Genomic DNA, 17784 nt, shown 5'->3' with positions numbered 1-17784 from the left:
GTAAAAAATTTTAGGGGGGGGGGTAATCGTGTTTGGGGGGGGTAAAATGGCGCGCGAAGCGCGCCGAAATTTTTTTTTACCCCCCCAAAATTTTTACCCCGGGTGTAAAATTTGATTGGGGAGGGTAATTACCCCCCCCTAAAGTCTGTTGGGGGGGGTAAATACTCCCCCCAAATCTGTTGGGGGGGGGTAATTACCCCCCCCAAACTAATTTACCCCGGGGGTAAAATTTTTGGGGGGGGTAATTTAATTATGTAAAAAAGCACCTACCTAATCTATTAAGTTAATAAGTACTATCCTATAACATAAAGTAGTAAGTAAGGTTTATTTGACTATAGCTTCAGATTTCATTACTTTTAATACTGAGTTCTCCTTTTTAGGAAAGCTTCACATAGATCCCATGATGGTTCCACACTATTATAGGTCAATCCTTTGAGTGGTTTTAGGCTATTTTTCTCCTCCCTTTTTACCCTTTAGAAAACACGAGTTCTTAGATGCTAAGGGCGCCACTACTATTCAAATATATAGTAGTATCTCATTCTTTAGAACATAAAAATACAATAATTAACTCACTAACCAATGAACCAATATGATTATACTTTAAAGTGAAGCGTCTTATAGGTCCTGGTAAGTTTTATAACTAGTTTTGAGACACCCTGACATCCTCTCAAAAGAAATCGCCTATAGAAATTCTTTTTCATTATTTAATAAAATATTTAATTTAGTTAGGTATCTATTTTATGGAATCTTCAGTGCTTTTCAATTACATCATAGATCCCCGGGATGGTATTTACTCCCCCCCCCCAAAAAAAAATTTTCAGTAAAATTTTTTTTTAAGAACATTCAATTTGGGGGGGGTAAATACCCCCCCCCAAAAATTTTTTTTAAAGAACATTATTTTGGGGGGGGTAATTACCCCCCCAAAATGGTTTGGGTGGGGTAAATACCCCCCCCAAAATCGTTGGGGGTGCCTACGGCACCCCCAAGGTAGGGGTAATTTTTTTTTTGGGGGGGTATTGTTCACAAAATTTTGGGGGTGCCAAATGGCCCATTACCCCCCCCCTTGGACGCCTATGACGGACATACTTACATTTTTAAGACTTGATTATAGAGTTGCTTCGCTTAAAATATTGTTCTTTGTTGTCCCAGGAATCAATATACAAAAAATCAGAGCAAACGGTTAATTAGATCACATAAAAATTTGTTGTTAAAAAAAGTAGAAAAATCAACATAATTAAAATTCTGGTAATGATTATAGAGTTGCTACGCTTTCTAAAACGTACCTAAATACTACAGGAATCATCATGCAAAGTTTGAAATCGATAGGACAATTCTAACATGCCTAAATTAACGAATAAAAGCTATCTATCTCGGACGGACGGACGGACGTACGGACCGACCCTAATTATAGAAAAGCTTCGCTTTTAAAAACATTCTGATAAAAATATAATTACAATAAGAGTTAATGTCTATATGGTAGATAACATTTGTCATAGCGAAGTCAAATAAGTCACTTTAAAAATGTGTGACGCAATTCTAATCCAAATAACGACGAAGCAAAATAAAAATCTTAAATATAATATATTTGATATAAAGATCATGTAGGTGGGCGTAATAAAATTGTTTTCGTTTAATTAATTTTGGTTAACGAGCACCTATCAAATATATTGAGAGATATTTCTGATAATATTTTAATTTTGGTCTTACATTGTTAATTATTGAAAAACAAGGACTATAAGATCAAAACATATTAATTATTTTGGGTGCAGTGTGTAGCTTATAATGTGACTTTCCTTTAAATTTGACAGACATTTAAACTGATTTAACGTCTCATACATACGGACGGACGTAAAAACCTTAAAAAATGAAAAGTCTCGCTTTTAAAAATGTATTCTCTAGGACATGAATGAATATTTTTTGAACAGTTTGACTTTAGTAAAACGTTTGACATCCAAATATTCCTTTAATATAAATTTTCACAAAATTTTAAAAAGTTTGAAACCGAAGTCTCTAACTTGCATACGGCCAAACCCCAACATTTGATAATTACACGTTTTTTTTACTTGTTTGATTAGGACGGGTGTTTCATTCTTCACTCCAACCCCCCAAAAAATTTTTTAACCCTAGTCATTACGAAAAGGGATAATTTCTGAAAAGCAGAACCAAATATAAACGAAGAAACAAAGAAACATAAACCCATTTCTAAAAAAAATCCTTATAAAACCAAGAAATCATTTACATTTAATTTAAAGTTTTATGAATTAATTTAATACGTTTAATTAGGTAGACAGATATATGTAGGTACTTACTTACAGATAGATAGATGGATAGATGGATGGATATAGGTATACCAAGTAAGACACAGACAATTAATATAAGAAGATAATACCTATCTGTTTCATAAATTGAAAAGAAAAGAAAAATCATTTGCAGACCTGTATTATTATTTTTATTATTGTAAGAAATAAAGAGAAATGTGGCTATTGTGTAAGCCTATTTGTAGGGTTGGGCCGGATATCCATTTTCGATATCCGGTCGGTTAAAGGATATTGAAACTATCCGGATACCGGATATCCGACTGATTTTTACTGCCGGATATCCGGTTATCCGGCCGGATATTTGATAATTTGCCGGATATCGAGCGTTGGTCAGACATCCGGTATTCGGCCAAAAAAGTATCCGGCCCAACCCTACTTATTTGCATTTGCCCCTGCCAAATTACTTACATTAAAAGCATTAGAATCTAATTATTCTGACTTTTCTAATGTCTAATCAAAGGATTGGAGTATAAGATTTGAAACAAGGACAATTTTGTCAATATGCAGCAATACTAATTTTACATCATGTGCTACAAGGATAACAACATCCAAAAGTAGCGATAAAGATAAATAAAATGAAATTTTATTGAATTATGTAATTAAACAGACAAAAAGAGATAAATTGAGTTCCATATATGCAAATTAATCAAACTAAGAAATTTTAAGACTATCTAAAACCCCCATCCCCCTTAAGAATTACACGAGAATTAACCTACCAAGTACAGTGTATACTCGATGAAAAATGATGTACAGAACACCCTAATCCTTGTTAGCTTTGCTCCCAAAAATAATTGAGAGTTGCAGCTACTCTGTAAATAATATTTATTTATGTTTTAGCCTGCTCCTGTGGGCTGTTTGTGTTGAGCAGATGTCTCACCATAGAAAATCCATCCAGGTATAATTAGATAGATAATATGTTTCATAGATAGAAAGATGGATAGATATATTTATTAATTAATGGATAGATGATTTTAGATTAAATGACGGGTTAATAATAGAGAGAAAGGTAGAAAGATAGATACAGGTAGGTAGATAGAGATAAGTATATAGATATAAATAGATAGTTAGGTAGATAGATAGGGATAATTAGACAGATAGATAGGTTGATAGATAGAGATAGGTAGACAGATGGTGATAAGTATATAAATAGAAAAACGGTAAGATAAAAATTAGTAAATAGAGACATATTTTCGTAGACTGCGAATATAATAACAGATATTTTCATAGATAGACAGACTTACAAACAGACAGACAGATGGATTAATGGACATAGTTCAAACAGACACAGAAAGTTAGACAAATAAACAATTAAACTGATATTATAGACAGACATAAAAGATACAGGGAGGCTGTTTATTACACTAGTCCGTAAAGTTTTTATAATAACCATTTCTTATTCATTAGCTTGAAAACTATAGAATCTTTTACTGGAAATTTGATTGGTTGATTCGTTAAGTTGAAAGTCTAAATGTTTCAACCACTAATTGTAATCTATAGAAGGGGTAACTTTGTGTATCAACATTTGGAAAGTTCGTCAATTTATTGGCCATTGTCTTATCCCTTTAGATCCCTGAGAAAATGGACTTACAGAGGGACAGTTAAGACAGTTGAATGATAATTATCTTTTGTTTTTTAGTTCTCGATATTACATCCTGGACAATTATTTAATATTTGGAGTATCCTACTTCTTCTATGACTGTGTCGCTATGTTTATTGTCTTCAGGTTAGTATTTATGGTAGGGGGACAAAGTGACTCAGAAATCAGCCATGTGACGTCATAAGAATTAGGGATTATCTATCTCTTTTTTGGTGGTTTTACTTTCCTACTTCTCCTCATATCTCCCTCATTTTTATGACGTCACGTGGCTGATTTTTAGTCACTTTGTCCCTCTACTAACTATGTTTAAAAGCGAAGCTTTTCTATGATTATGGTCTTACGTACGTCCGTACGTAGCGGTTCGCTCTTTTCTTGCTTCTTTTCTTGTTAGAAGTGTCCTATTTATTTAAAACTTTGGAGCAGTTAGGTACTAAACAACTGAGAAAGCATAATCGTTACCAGAAAGTAGTCTAATTAAAACCTGCTGATTTTTCACTTATGTAAAATTTTTTTTTGGATAATTACAAGTAAGACTTAAACAGAATCTAGTTTTTACGCAATTTCGCAACAAGTTTATGTACAATTTTGAAATTAATATTCTTTTTATTAAGCTTTGATACTCGTACAAATGTTCATGTGCCTTTTAATATACCGTTCGCCGATTTTATTAATGTTGTCATCCTTGTTTTAAAATGTTTTTTTTTCAGCCATACAAATAAATATTAAGGCTATTTTACTTTAGATTTTATTCTGAGGATGGATTTAGACTATTTTTCTGCTTCCTATATGTTAGGGGCGCATCCGCTTGTAAAAAATAAGATGATAAAAACTTTTTCATAAATTAAGTCTATTTTGTGTACTTTAGACTTTAACAAAATGATTAATAAAAATACTCTTTTTATCATTATTTTTATTATTTCTACGTGAAAAAGGTCTTTTTTTAAAAAATACCTAATGTAATTAAAATATATTTTTTTTATATTTTAGCCATGAACACAATAATCAAGTTACTTTCTCTAAAGATATTTTAAAGAGGTAATAAATTTTAATTTTTTTTATATAATAATAGATATATATAGTTTCTTCAAAGGACTGCAAGGGGTGTCAAAGCTATACGTATTTACAAATCTGAGCTGGATCTTTAAATCATTTCAATGGTGCGCTAAACCACCCCGCGCAGAATTTCAGCCAATCACAGCGGCGTATTTTGTAAAATACTCCGCTGTGATTGGCTGAAATTCTGCGCAGGATGGTTTAGCGCACCATTAAGATGATTTAAAGATCCAGCTCAAGTAAATTGAAGACACTTCATGCACCAAAATAGGAAAAATTACAATTTAACCCCCCAGGGTAGATTTATTTTAAGGTGTGGGCATTGAAAAAAAAATTTTCCCTGTGCAATATTGCAATTCTCCCTTCTTTCCCCCTTTATTAAAGCTTGGACGTCCTTAAATAAAATGTCAAGGACAAACAGACGGACGGACAAGAAGATAGACAGACATCGTTCTACTTTGCATTATAAATACATCATGTATATACTAGCGGCTTCGCCCCTAGCCTCTAGGGGCTTTGCTCCAAGAGATGATAAAAAACGTTAAGGTGAAATTCGTAAAAAAAATAAGGACCAAGGAAATCTCCTGCAAAAAAAAAATAATATAAAATGGGGGGTGTTTTTTTAGTTTTTTGGGGGGGTTGGAGGTGTCCCATCCCCCAGGAAAATAGCTTTAAACCATCACAGGACCAGTAGGTATAATCCCTGAAAAGTAGAGCCCAATCGGTTCAGCGGTTACTGAGATCTTAAGCTTCAGACGGACAGACATACGGACAGACAGACATTGTTCTACTTTGCATTATAAATACATCATGTATATATACTATTTATCAGTTTACTTGTCTTTGTCCTTTGAAATTATATGCATAAACTGCCATGACTGGGCTTTCCCTAGGGCCTAACTCAGGCCTACAGTGCATAGAACAGGGGCGTATATGACAGGATTAATGGGGGGTAATTTAATAAATTTTGAGACTTAAATGAGGATTCCTTTAATAAGTAGGCGAAGTAAAATAGAGTAGGGATTGAAGTCATATGTTTAGCTTCGTTTTTTTTTGCTTTTTTCCTTTTTCTACTAGAATTTTTTCCTTCTAATTGGATCCAGTTCTTTTCCTAACCCACTATGATATTACTGTATACGCCCCTACATAAAAAATCTAAATCCCTGTTTAGCAGTAGTTTAATACAGGAATATAAGGATACAAAAGTAAAAATTTTGTTTTTAATATCGATATAGCCTGCGATAGATGTTTCTGACCTTTTTTTTTAATGTGGGTTAAATAATGAGTTTCAAAGGTTAAAGGGCGTAATCCTTTATATTTTTTAAATATTAGTGGGGGGGGGGGGGGGGCCCGGGGGGACTGAGAGGTTTAAAGTTTGAGGGGAAATAAAACCCTTCCCTCCCCCCCCCATCATTTTCGATACTGTTTTTGATCCAGGCTAATAAATACCTTCGTGTAATTGAAATTGGAAACTAATTGAGAGGTATGTGGACAGAACCCAATAAGTTGGGAAACCGTAGTATTAGCGTTAACATTAGCAGGCATGATTGGGTGTTGGGTTCGAGTCTAGTCCATTTCACAGCATACTAAAGACGTCTGCTGCCATGTCTGACACTGGTAGTGAGAGTATGGGAATGCCTTGGCCCATAAACAGGCGCTACTCATTAACATTTTCAGTAAGGACCTCCAGACAAAAGTCATGCAATCAAACTGTTGGTTGTTTCTTTCTTAAACTATTATCCTATAGTGAGCGTTAGAGTATCGCATCCCAGATAATCACTTGAAATCGAAGGAGAATCCTGTCGAAAACGAGGAAATTAATTGGATAATCCCCAGTTGGGTGGGGCGTGGTGAAATACCTATTTTTAATCAAAGAAGAACCTGATTGGTCATATGAATATTAGTTTTCTGTTATTCTGTTGGGGGACATTCTAAAAAATGTCTCACAAATTCTATTACCTATACACATAGAAAGGCAAATAGTAAAAGGAATAAAGTAATACATTTATAGAAAAATTATTGTTTTGAAAAAAAATATCAAATATATTTATCATTAAAATTATCATAGTATAATATCATAATATATTCATAGTTTGAAATCTATAACATATATAAAGATAAATAAATAAATCACTAGAATTTTTGGGTATAGTCCCTTTCGTGGCAACGCGATTCGTCGTATTTTCAAAATGGCTTTTGATGGGTTATTTTAGGTTAGGTTATATTGGGTTAGGTGATTACCCAAAGGGTTAGGAAATTGACCCCGCAAGGTTAGAGCCATCCGCTGGGGCTAGAAATAGGTGAAAAGCTACTGTGAAAATACGAAGAAACGCCCCTTAAGGGGCGTTACCACGAAAGGTTCTAAATCCGATTTTTTTTATGGATTATCGAACTAACTTCATTAAAGTATAATTTTAGCTATCATGCAAATTTTTGGTCAGTGAAATTGCATCTTTCTCATATATTTTATTTCCCAAAATCCATCTCACTAGTCCATGGAAAAATATACAAAGTATATGCATATAATATACTACATCATAAAATCTACTTTATACCCTCGTCATTTTTATGCAAAATTTTATTTCCACCTTCTAGCAGATTTGCAAAAAAAAAATTTATTTTCTAAGAAATTAGATTTAAGTATTCTTTAACTCTTTCTCTAACTTAAGAACAGAAATGCTTCAGTTTAAAATATTATTTGATATGAAGATAAACATATTTACTACCTAACACATATGTTGTTAAAGAACATAGAAACCACTATTTTTAAGATATGTATGCCTAAGTAAAGAAGTATGTACTAATGTAGATCTATCTACATACTTTATCTTATGTCTTTAACCACAATCTACGAAGTTATTTCTGCTATTAATTCAAACATGCTCGAATGTGGTAACATCCCAATATTTTCATTTATTTTTTTTTCTGTTGTTATGAGGGAGAAAAGGAAAAAGTTTTGCATCTATAAACTATGTTTACAGATGTAGGAAAATAACAAGGCTCGGCAGTTGCGCGGCAGCCGCGAAAAGGCCTTAAATTCATACTCTGTTTTATGGTTTGAAAAATTCTTTGAAAATAGAGGTTGTCATATCCATTTATTGAACTATAATTGAATTATTCTACTATATGTGTACACTAACGGCTTCACCCCTTGCCTCTAGGGGCTGTGCCCCAAGAGATTTGATCAAACTAATTTTTTTTGTATTTTAGATTTAAAAGAAAAATTAAAAAAAAATTTCTTTGGGGGGGATTTTTTTTTCATTTTTTGGGGGGGTTGGGGGTGTCCCATTCTCCAAGAAAATAGTTATAAACCTTCCCGGGACCTATGAGAAGCTACCCTGTTAAGGAGAACCCAATCGGTTCAGTGGTTAGCGAGATCCTTCGCTACAAACAAACAGACAAACAAACACACAAACAAACAGACAGACATCGTTCTACAGTGTGTTTTTTTTAATGAGAACTTTTTTGAAAGCAATTTTACCCCACTTATAGTTATCAGAATTTAATGATTAATGGCTTATTTTCTTCGTTTTTTAAAGGAAATTATGAAACAACCAAAAAAAAATACAGTTTTTGTTGAAAAAGTACAGTAAAGTTGAAAATTAAAAACTTAGGTGTCAACATCTAAAAATGGTTTTAGCGCATTTTTCTTATGTTCAAATATTCTACCTTTTGCAAGAATGGCTGCAAAACGCTTCAAAGTTGAGATATAGAGCTATAAATTTATACAGATACTATGTGGGACATGTACTAGAATAGGTCAAAGTTTGAAGGCCATATCTCAATCAGGGAGAAAGTACTGGCCCCCCAAAGTCGACTACTGAAAATCCAATTTTGAGCATAAGAAAAATGCGCTAAAACCATTTTTAGATGTTGTCACCTAAGTTTTTAATTTTCAACTTTACTGTACTTTTTCAACAAAAACTGTAATTTTTTTTGGTTGTTTCATAATTCCCTTAAAAAACGAAGAAAATAAGCCATTAATCATTAAATTCTGATAACTATAAGTGGGGTAAAATTGCTTTCAAAAAAGTTCTCATAAAAAAAACACACTGTACTTTGTATTATAGATATCATTGTTGTTAATTAGAGTAACTAATCCTTGTTGTTCTAATTGTTTTATGTTTTCAGGTTCTTCAATTACAAAACTTTTGTTTTCAGGTTTTTTAATGAGAAAACTTTGATAATCCTTCACCACTTGTTAGTTCCACTAATTGGCTTCCCAGCTCTCATGATGTCCAGGTGAGTTCAGGTTCATAGCTGCTATTTAAGATAGAATGCTGAATCTGTTTTTAAGAAGATTCCTAAACTTATAAGCATAATGTCTATAATTCACTTAATTTCAAGAAGCCGGCTCCGAGAGCCAGTTGGCTCCGAAAATTGAAATTAAAGTTGTGTGGTATAGTGATCTTTATTTAAAAAATTATACTTGGTACGTTGGCAATGCTATTTTGTATATTAGGTAAATTGGCTTCTGACATTCATAAACGATTCTAATGATTAATAAGGATTTCTATATTTTTTTTCTAGCTTTATTGAATAGGTAAATCTATAATATAGAGTATTACGTTTTTTTTGTCGTAAGCACAAGATTTTAACAACAAATAAACTAATTGAGTTCCTCTATATAGGCAAGCTTCTCAAAGGTTACTGGGTGGTTTAAGGCTATTTTTCTGTTCTCTAGCTACCCCTTTGAAAACAGAACCACCTAGATGCTAGAGGCGCAGCTGCTAGTCTGTATAAAAGTCATTAAGGTGTTATTAGTATTTGTCAACTACAAATCTATATAAAAAATCATATTGCAGGGGTGGATATGGTGATTGTTAGTATTTGTCAACCACAAATCTATATAAATATATATTGCAGGGGTGGATATGGTGATTGTTAGTATTTGTCAACCACAAATCTATATAAATATATATTGCAGGGGTGGATATGGTGATTGTCTAGATATCTATCTATCTATATATATTGCAGGGGTTGATATGGTGATTGTCTAGATATCTATCTATCTATCTATATTGCAGGGGTGGATATGGTGATTGTCTGCTAGGTACAGCTTTCCTTGTCGAAGCTTCAACACCTTTTGTCTCACTCAGAGTTATTCTCTGCCATTTAGGCCTGAAGGTAAGATTAGATTTATTTGCTAGGAATGATTTAAAGTTAAATGCAGAATTTTAAACGATGGGAATGAATAATTTATTGTCCTTAGTCATATTTCTATAAACTTTCATTTTACTTCATTTATGTATAAGTATAAAACTTAAAAGAATTTAATTTTTGAAATCTTTCAAAATGTACCAAAGATTATCCAAGTATCCAAGAAACATTGCACTTTTTAACAAGTTTGACTGTAGGCCTAAGTTACAAGAATGCCATCTAACATATATAATTTTGTACTTTAACAAATAGCACCAATTTAGGCACCACAAAAATAGTCATTATGATGTTTTTTTGAAAGCAGGACACCCATTACTGTTGCTGCACATATCCAAAAATATAAATTTTAAGTCTTGAGTTTTTTTAAAGCTACCAGGTAGAAAATTAAAATTCTTTCATAAACCCCGAACAAACATATTATGCAAATCTGAATTTTCAAAATAGGAGCTTTGTTATTCATTTAAGATTTTTACAATAAATATGAAATGTAGATGCCTCTTTTGGTTATAAAATTCCACTGTTATTTTTTAATTAATCAGCACCAATAAAGCACAAGATCTCAAAAACAGCATTTGGGGGAAATACTGGTGAACAAACATATTATGCAAATCCAAAACAAAGCAATAAAAAAAGGTTTTTTGGCACTTTTCTCCTCTTTTAAAGATTGATTATGATAAGATAATATTTTTTAAAGGGATTTATGCATTAATTATTATGAAATATAGTATAAGGTAGAAATTAATGATTTTTCTAAATAAGAAATGTTTGAAAAAAATAAATTTGATCCATATCACTTTAGAGGACAGCTGCTGACCCCCAGTCTTATGGATGAACCTAAATACATGTTAAAGATAAAAATTACCCTGAAAAGTATACAAAAATGTTTTTTGGTGTGTTGAAAAAATCAATTTTAAAATCTTGATTTTGAGGATGATGACCTTTAAGATGCCCCTATTGGTGGTGATGGTGAGCCAAATGTTATCAAAAGTGCATGTCCATGATGACAACTTATATAACTATGATCCAATTTTTGTAGTTATAGCATCCTCCAGCCCAGCGTTATTAAAAAAGAAAAGAATTGCAATTTTATTTACTTCAATTCATAAGGTGAATACTGTAGTTTTTAGAAGATGGTTATATTTCTTGTTGGAAGGCTCCATTGGAGGCTGCTATGACTACAAAAATGGTACATAGGTTAATAGACAAGTTGTTGTAATGTAATGGGCATGTATTTAGATAACATTTGGCTCACCATCACCACCAACAGGAGCATCTGAAAGGTCATCATCCTCAAAATCAAGATTTTAAAATGAATTTTTTTAACACATAAAAAAACATTTTTGTATACTTTTCAGGGTAATTTTTATCTTTAACATGTATTTAGGTTCATCCATAAGACTGGGGGTCAGCAGCTGTCCTCTAAAGTGATAGGGATCAAATTAATTTTTTTCAAACATTTCTTATTTAGAAAAATCATTAATTTCTACCTTATACTATATTTCATAATAATTAATGCATAAATCCCTTAAAAAATATTATTTTATCATAAACAATCTTTAAAAGAGGAGAAAAGTGCCAAAAAACCTTTTTTTTATTGCTTTGTTTTGGATTTGCATAATATGTTTGTTCACCAGTATTTCCCCCAAATGCTGTTTTTGAGATCTTGTGCTTTATTGGTGCTGATTAATTAAAAAATAACAGTGGAATTTTATAACCAAAAGAGGCATCTACATTTCATATTTATTGTAAAATCATCCTAAATGAATAATAAAGCTGCTATTTTGAAAATTCAGATTTGCATAATATGTTTGTTCGGGGTTTATATATGCCCTATAGATGTAGGATAAACTATTTAACAGAAAATAATATGCAGTTCACTAAATTCAAGTTTAAATGCACTTCGTGCAACTACCCCTTTGATTGCTAGATTTATTCCATAAATTATAATAAGACAGGATTATTGTAAACCTTGTAATCAGTGGCGTGAACAGCGATTCACCAGAGGGGGGGGGGGGGTCAAAAATTAGTGGGAAGATGGGAAGGCATGCCTTCTTAATTTCAATTTAGAGGGGAGTGTTGATACCCATCCGCAGTCCTCTACTGCACGCCACTAAATGTAATCCAATCATCCATATTTGTTTTTGACAATTATTATTTTATTTTCAGAAATCCAAGTTATACATAGTGAATGGAGTTGTCATGTTAGTTTCGTTTTTCATCTTTAGAGTTTGCATATTTCCTGCTCTATATGTATGGTATATTAGGTAAGTAGACGTCAAGTTAAAACTAGCAGAAACGCCCCTACGGACGATTTTTCTTTAGGGGGTGTTGATAAGCTACCACAAAATAGTTACAAACTTTCCCTGATCCTAAAAAGCCTACACAGTTAAGGAGAACCATATCGGTTCAATGGTTAGCGAAATCCTTCGGTACAGACAGACAAATAGACAGAAACATCATGTTACTTTTATACAAAGATGAAAATGGTAGCTCTGCTATTGAAATTCATAGCTTGCAATTCATATGCATTTAGTCCGTGCTGAGTTTATCAGTTAAAAATTTGAATATTTTAAAAATATGATAATTTAGGAAATTTTTTTATGTTTGTAGAACGGAGAGCTTAACCGCATTATTGAATCTCCCCATTTGGGCACACTGTGCTGTGATGGGTCTTTGGGCACCTCAGGTAACTAGATAGATAGATAAACATTTGGGTACATTGTGCTGTGATGGGTCTTTGGGCACCTCAGGTAAATAGATAGATAGATAGATAGATATTTGGGTACATTGTGCTGTGATGGGTCTTTGGGCACCTCAGGTAACTAGATAGATAGATAGATAGATAGATAAACATTTGGGTACATTATGCTGTGATGGGTCTTTGGGCACCTCAAGTAACTAGATAGATAGATAAACATTTGGGTACATTGTGCTGTGATGGGTCTTAAGGCACCTCAAGTAACAGCATAGATAGATAGATAGATAAACATTTAGGTACATTGTGCTGTGATGGGTCTTTGGACACCTCAAGTAACTACATAGATAGATAGATAGATAAATATTTAGGTACATTATGCTGTGATGGGGCACCTCAGGTATCAAGATAGATAGAAAGATAGATAGCTTTACAGATAGATAAACATTTGGGTACATTGTTTTGTGATGGGTCTTTGGGCACCTCAAGTAACAACATAGATAGATAGATAGATAGATAAATATTTGGGTACATTATGCTGTGATGGGTCTTTGGGCACCTCAAGTAACAACATAGATAGATAGATAGATAAACATTTGGGTACATTGTGCTGTGATGAGTTTTTGGGCACCTCAAGTAACAACATAGATAGATAGATAGATAAACATTTGGGTACATTGTGCTGTGATGAGTTTTTGGGCACCTCAAGTAACAACATAGATAGACAGATAAAAATTTGGGTACATTATGCTGTGATGGGTCTTTGGGCACCTCAGGTAACTAGATAGATAGATAAACATTTGGGTACATTGTGCTGTGATGGGTCTTTGGGCACCTCAAGTAACAACATAGATAGATAGATAGATAAACATTTGGGTACATTGTGCTGTGATGGGTCTTAAGGCACCTCAAGTAACAACATAGATAGATAGATAGATAAATATTTGGGTACATTGTGCTGTGATGGGTCTTTGGGCACCTCAAGTAACAACATAGATAGATATATAAATATTTGGGTATATTGTGTTGTGATGGGTCTTAAGGCACCTCAAGTAACAACATAGATAGATAAATAGATAAACATTTGGGTATATTGTGTTGTGATGGGTCTTTGGGCACCTCAGGTAAATAGATAGATAGATAGATAAATAAACATTTAGGTACATTGTGCTGTGATGGGTCTTAAGGCACCTCAAGTAACAACATAGATAGATAGCTTCACAGATGGAAAAACATTTGTATAGAAGCTAACTTCCTTTTAAAAAATACTGTAAATACATAAACAGAATTCCTCAAAAGTGAAGGACAATTAAAAATTGTCATATGGACCTATTTTTGTTAATATTAAGGTTTTAAGGTTAAATTTAGAAGAGTAATTCAAAATAATCCGGAAATTCTTTTGAGTTAAAAATATAACTGTGGCTTGCGTACTTATACAGGGAGGGATGTGACACTGGACTATAAGATACACTAGTACCCAAAGTCGTATTTGTTAACTTAAAAACTTTTGATACCTTATTTGAATTTGAATAGATTGGTTACAAATAGTTAGTTTATTTTTAAAAGCGAAGCTTTTCTATAATTAGGGTCGGTCCGTCCGTAACGGATAGCTTTTTTTGCTAATTTAGGCATGTTAGAATTGTCCTATTGATTTCAAACTTTGCATGGTGATTCCTGTAGTAGTTAGGTACGATCTAGAAAGCGTAGCAACTCTACAATCATTACCAGAATGTCCGTACGTCCATTTTAAACATGTTGATTTTTTTACTTTTTTAACAACAAATTTTTATGTGATCTAATAATCCGATTGATCTGATTTTTGGTATACTGATTCCTGGAACAACAAAGTACAATATTATAAGCGAAGCAACTCTATGATCAAGTCCTAAAAATGTAAGTACGTCCATAAACATTATTCCGTATCAAGCAGTTTTTCAACAATTTTACTTACAATTTTGCTTCGACTCTTATACATTATATTCTGATTATTCAGTTCTGACACTATACAAGTGTTAGTCTCCGTTTGTCCTAACGTTTCAGTGCTTCGCTTTTATGGATGTTGTCATCCCTTGTTTTTACTAATAATTTTGAAATGCATCAATATTTTTTTATGTAGATCAACTATCGTCCCTTGTCTTATCCCAAGATCCCTTGCATTATAACCCATCTAAAGAAACTTTGCTTTAAAAATAATTTTTTTTATGGATTGATTGTTTGATTAGCCATAGTTTCTTAGGAATTGGACCTTAGTAGTCATGGAGTAGGTTGAGACACTTTTGTATAGCCACTAGGGCTATCAAGCTCCACGTTTAAGCACATTATGACTTGACCCGCTATCTCATGAGAGCTACTCATTATTACCTCACCCTCCCCGAGTATGACAGGTGTCCCAAATTAAGTCACCGTAATGAATGACGCTCTCCTCAGAGGAGCCTGGGATTAAGGGATGTGTTGGTATTATACACTTGATTATTAAGCATCCAAACTACCTAACAATCTCCCTTCCAACGCAACTGGGGGAGGTTGCGTGAATACACATTGGAGAATTCGAGACAACATGTTTTGATTGCAACATGCATGGGTTTGAACTCGAATTTTTATCACCGTAACTCAGTGCAGTACCACAGAGCTACGGCGCCCCTGTAATATTTTATAATTTCAGCTGGTATGGTTCAACAAAATGATCAAAGGAACAATCAAACTTCTGTCAGCAAACTCATCCAAAAATCATCAAGAATAGAAAATACTCATTCTCACGTCATTTATCATGCACCATCAATATTTATATACGACACAACAATACTGTTAAATTTACTTCAAGTTTAAAAGTAAAAGATTTGATAAAAAATTATCTTCTGCTATATTTTTGTTGGTTTTAAGATTTGTGAGGATATACAAACTTTCCCGATTTTGTATAATTTTTGAGGAACACGACTCCAGTGACGTCATATTTTTCTTTCCCGAAAAAGGGAAGGGGGGAAGAAAATCTCTTCAAAAGAAAGAAAAATATGACGTAACTGGAGTCGTGTTCCTCAAAAATTATACAAAATCGGGAAAGTTTGTATATCCTCAAGATTTGTACTCATTAATATAATTTTACAAGATTTAAATACATCTTAAAACAGTTCCTATTGCACAGAAAAAAAAAATACTTTTAATAAAAAATTTAGTGTATTTCTTCTATTGAATATTTACACTATACCATGTTAATATTTTTGAGAGAAAAAAAATCAGAAGAAAGAAATATAGAAAATAATATTTGTGCCATTTTTTATTTTTCTTTCTCTTCAGTAAAAATAAAAGCTTAATTAAAGTTACCAATATTACACAAAAAAAGACAATAAATGATTGATATTTTATGCTACCTTTTTAACACTAATCATCAATGCAATAATTTTCAATTGTTTCACAAAAACTAATAACAAAAACATATTTTTTTTCAATAAGAATATACTTAATTGCTTATTTTTTTTTTATGATAGTCAAGTGCCTTAAATAAATGGGCCAATTTGTTTGTTAAACTTCTACTTGACTAAATTACAAACTAAAGATGCATTAAGAACGATATTTTTATGTATTGTTAGCAGTTTATTAAATTCAAAGTCTAAAGAAAGGGAGTGGTTATTTTAGAGATCTTAAAGGACACTTGCAAACAGCCTATTACCGGATCCATTACCAGAATGACACTTTACCTCGCAATTTATGTTTTTAGGGAAGCTGAACTCAAAGTTTTAGCTTTCAGGCTTGTTTATAAATGTTCTTTATACCTTGATTACTGGATCTCTACAAAAATGCACCCTACCTTTTAGATAAACATGTTTTGGTTTCAACTTTTGTATTGTGGCACTGAAGTTTTCTATTTGAAATTGTCACAAATATGAAGCAGCTTGTAGTGCCAAATAAAAAATGATGTCATACAATACAAATGACCTATGATTGGCCAGTCTACATTTTACCATTGGTTGATTACAATGTATACTGGCCTATTATTTGTATTGTATGACGTCAATTTTTATTAGACACTATAAGCTGCTTCAATAAATATTGCTAATTATTGGTAAATATAATACAGACATTCTTGGTAAATATAATACAGACATTCTTGGTAAATATAATACAGACATTCTTGGTAAATAAAATACAGACATTCTTGGGCATTAATTTAAAGACAATTCATCTCTAGTCAGGCCAAAGAGCTTTTTGTTAAATTCAAATTAATTCTTAAATATTTATTGCTTTCTATTTAATTCATCAGTTATGCTTACCATACATAGATGTTGAAATAAATTATATATTAACATTTTGCTTAACTTACTCATTAATCATTTATCATTTTCATACCTTTATTTTCTTTAGAAAAATGTTTTTTTGTTTGTTTCATTTTACTAGTAAAATATTGATAGTGTATTAATTTCTAAATTCATTGATGTTTTACCCAAAGATTTCTTTATTTTCATTATATGGCGTTTAAGTGCCAAATAACCAAAAATTAACTTAGTTTTCTTCTAATATTTAGTATCTAAATAATTAAAACCAATATGATATACCTTTTACTTCATAAATGTGACTTCCATTATATTTTTAATAAAATTATTTGAGAAATTAAAAACTTAGTAAAGCTATATGTATTTTAAGAATTACTTATATTTGCCATTTTCCCAACAAATTGTTATAACAGTTTTCAAACTACACTATGATAATAAAAAAAAGATATGTGGACAAATTATATTTTTTCTTTGTTGAATTAATTGTCAATTTAAACCCTTTTTTGTCATGTGATATTTATCAGGCATACATAATCTTGAATTATCCAAACTTGAAAACACTGGCAGGTCTTAAGTAGATCAGTTCAAACTTTGCATCTGTTTTACAAAAATTAAAAAATTAGATTTTAAAAAATAACAGGAAAATAAAATTTAGGATATTAATATGGTGACCTTTAATATTTTAATTTTAATTAG

At 32.1% G+C, this 17784-nt stretch overlaps 2 protein-coding genes across 2 annotated transcripts in view; one reads left to right on the top strand and one right to left on the bottom strand.

Annotated features, from left to right (window-relative positions):
* LOC145318497 (TLC domain-containing protein 3A-like) overlaps positions 1–15792 on the top strand; it is a 37760-nt gene extending 21968 nt beyond the window's left edge. The window contains exons 4-11 of the mRNA XM_080159776.1: positions 3156–3213; positions 3955–4041; positions 4903–4950; positions 9130–9210; positions 9996–10095; positions 12295–12392; positions 12739–12814; positions 15486–15792. Coding sequence (XP_080015902.1) covers positions 3156–3213; positions 3955–4041; positions 4903–4950; positions 9130–9210; positions 9996–10095; positions 12295–12392; positions 12739–12814; positions 15486–15563 — 626 coding nt within the window. The 3' untranslated portion in view covers positions 15564–15792. The remainder of the gene's footprint in view (positions 1–3155; positions 3214–3954; positions 4042–4902; positions 4951–9129; positions 9211–9995; positions 10096–12294; positions 12393–12738; positions 12815–15485) is intronic.
* Positions 1–17784, bottom strand: part of LOC145318490 (uncharacterized) — a 221458-nt gene that overhangs the window by 174004 nt on the left and 29670 nt on the right. The gene's annotated exons all lie outside the window — the stretch shown is intronic.

The sequence above is a fragment of the Acartia tonsa genome, chromosome 5 (genome assembly GCF_053477335.1).
Source record: "Acartia tonsa isolate MP-2025a chromosome 5, ASM5347733v1, whole genome shotgun sequence".
NCBI classification, from domain to species: domain Eukaryota; kingdom Metazoa; phylum Arthropoda; class Copepoda; order Calanoida; family Acartiidae; genus Acartia; species Acartia tonsa.
The sequence above is the reverse complement of the archived record's forward strand: the minus strand, read 5'-3'. Positions and strand labels throughout refer to the sequence as shown.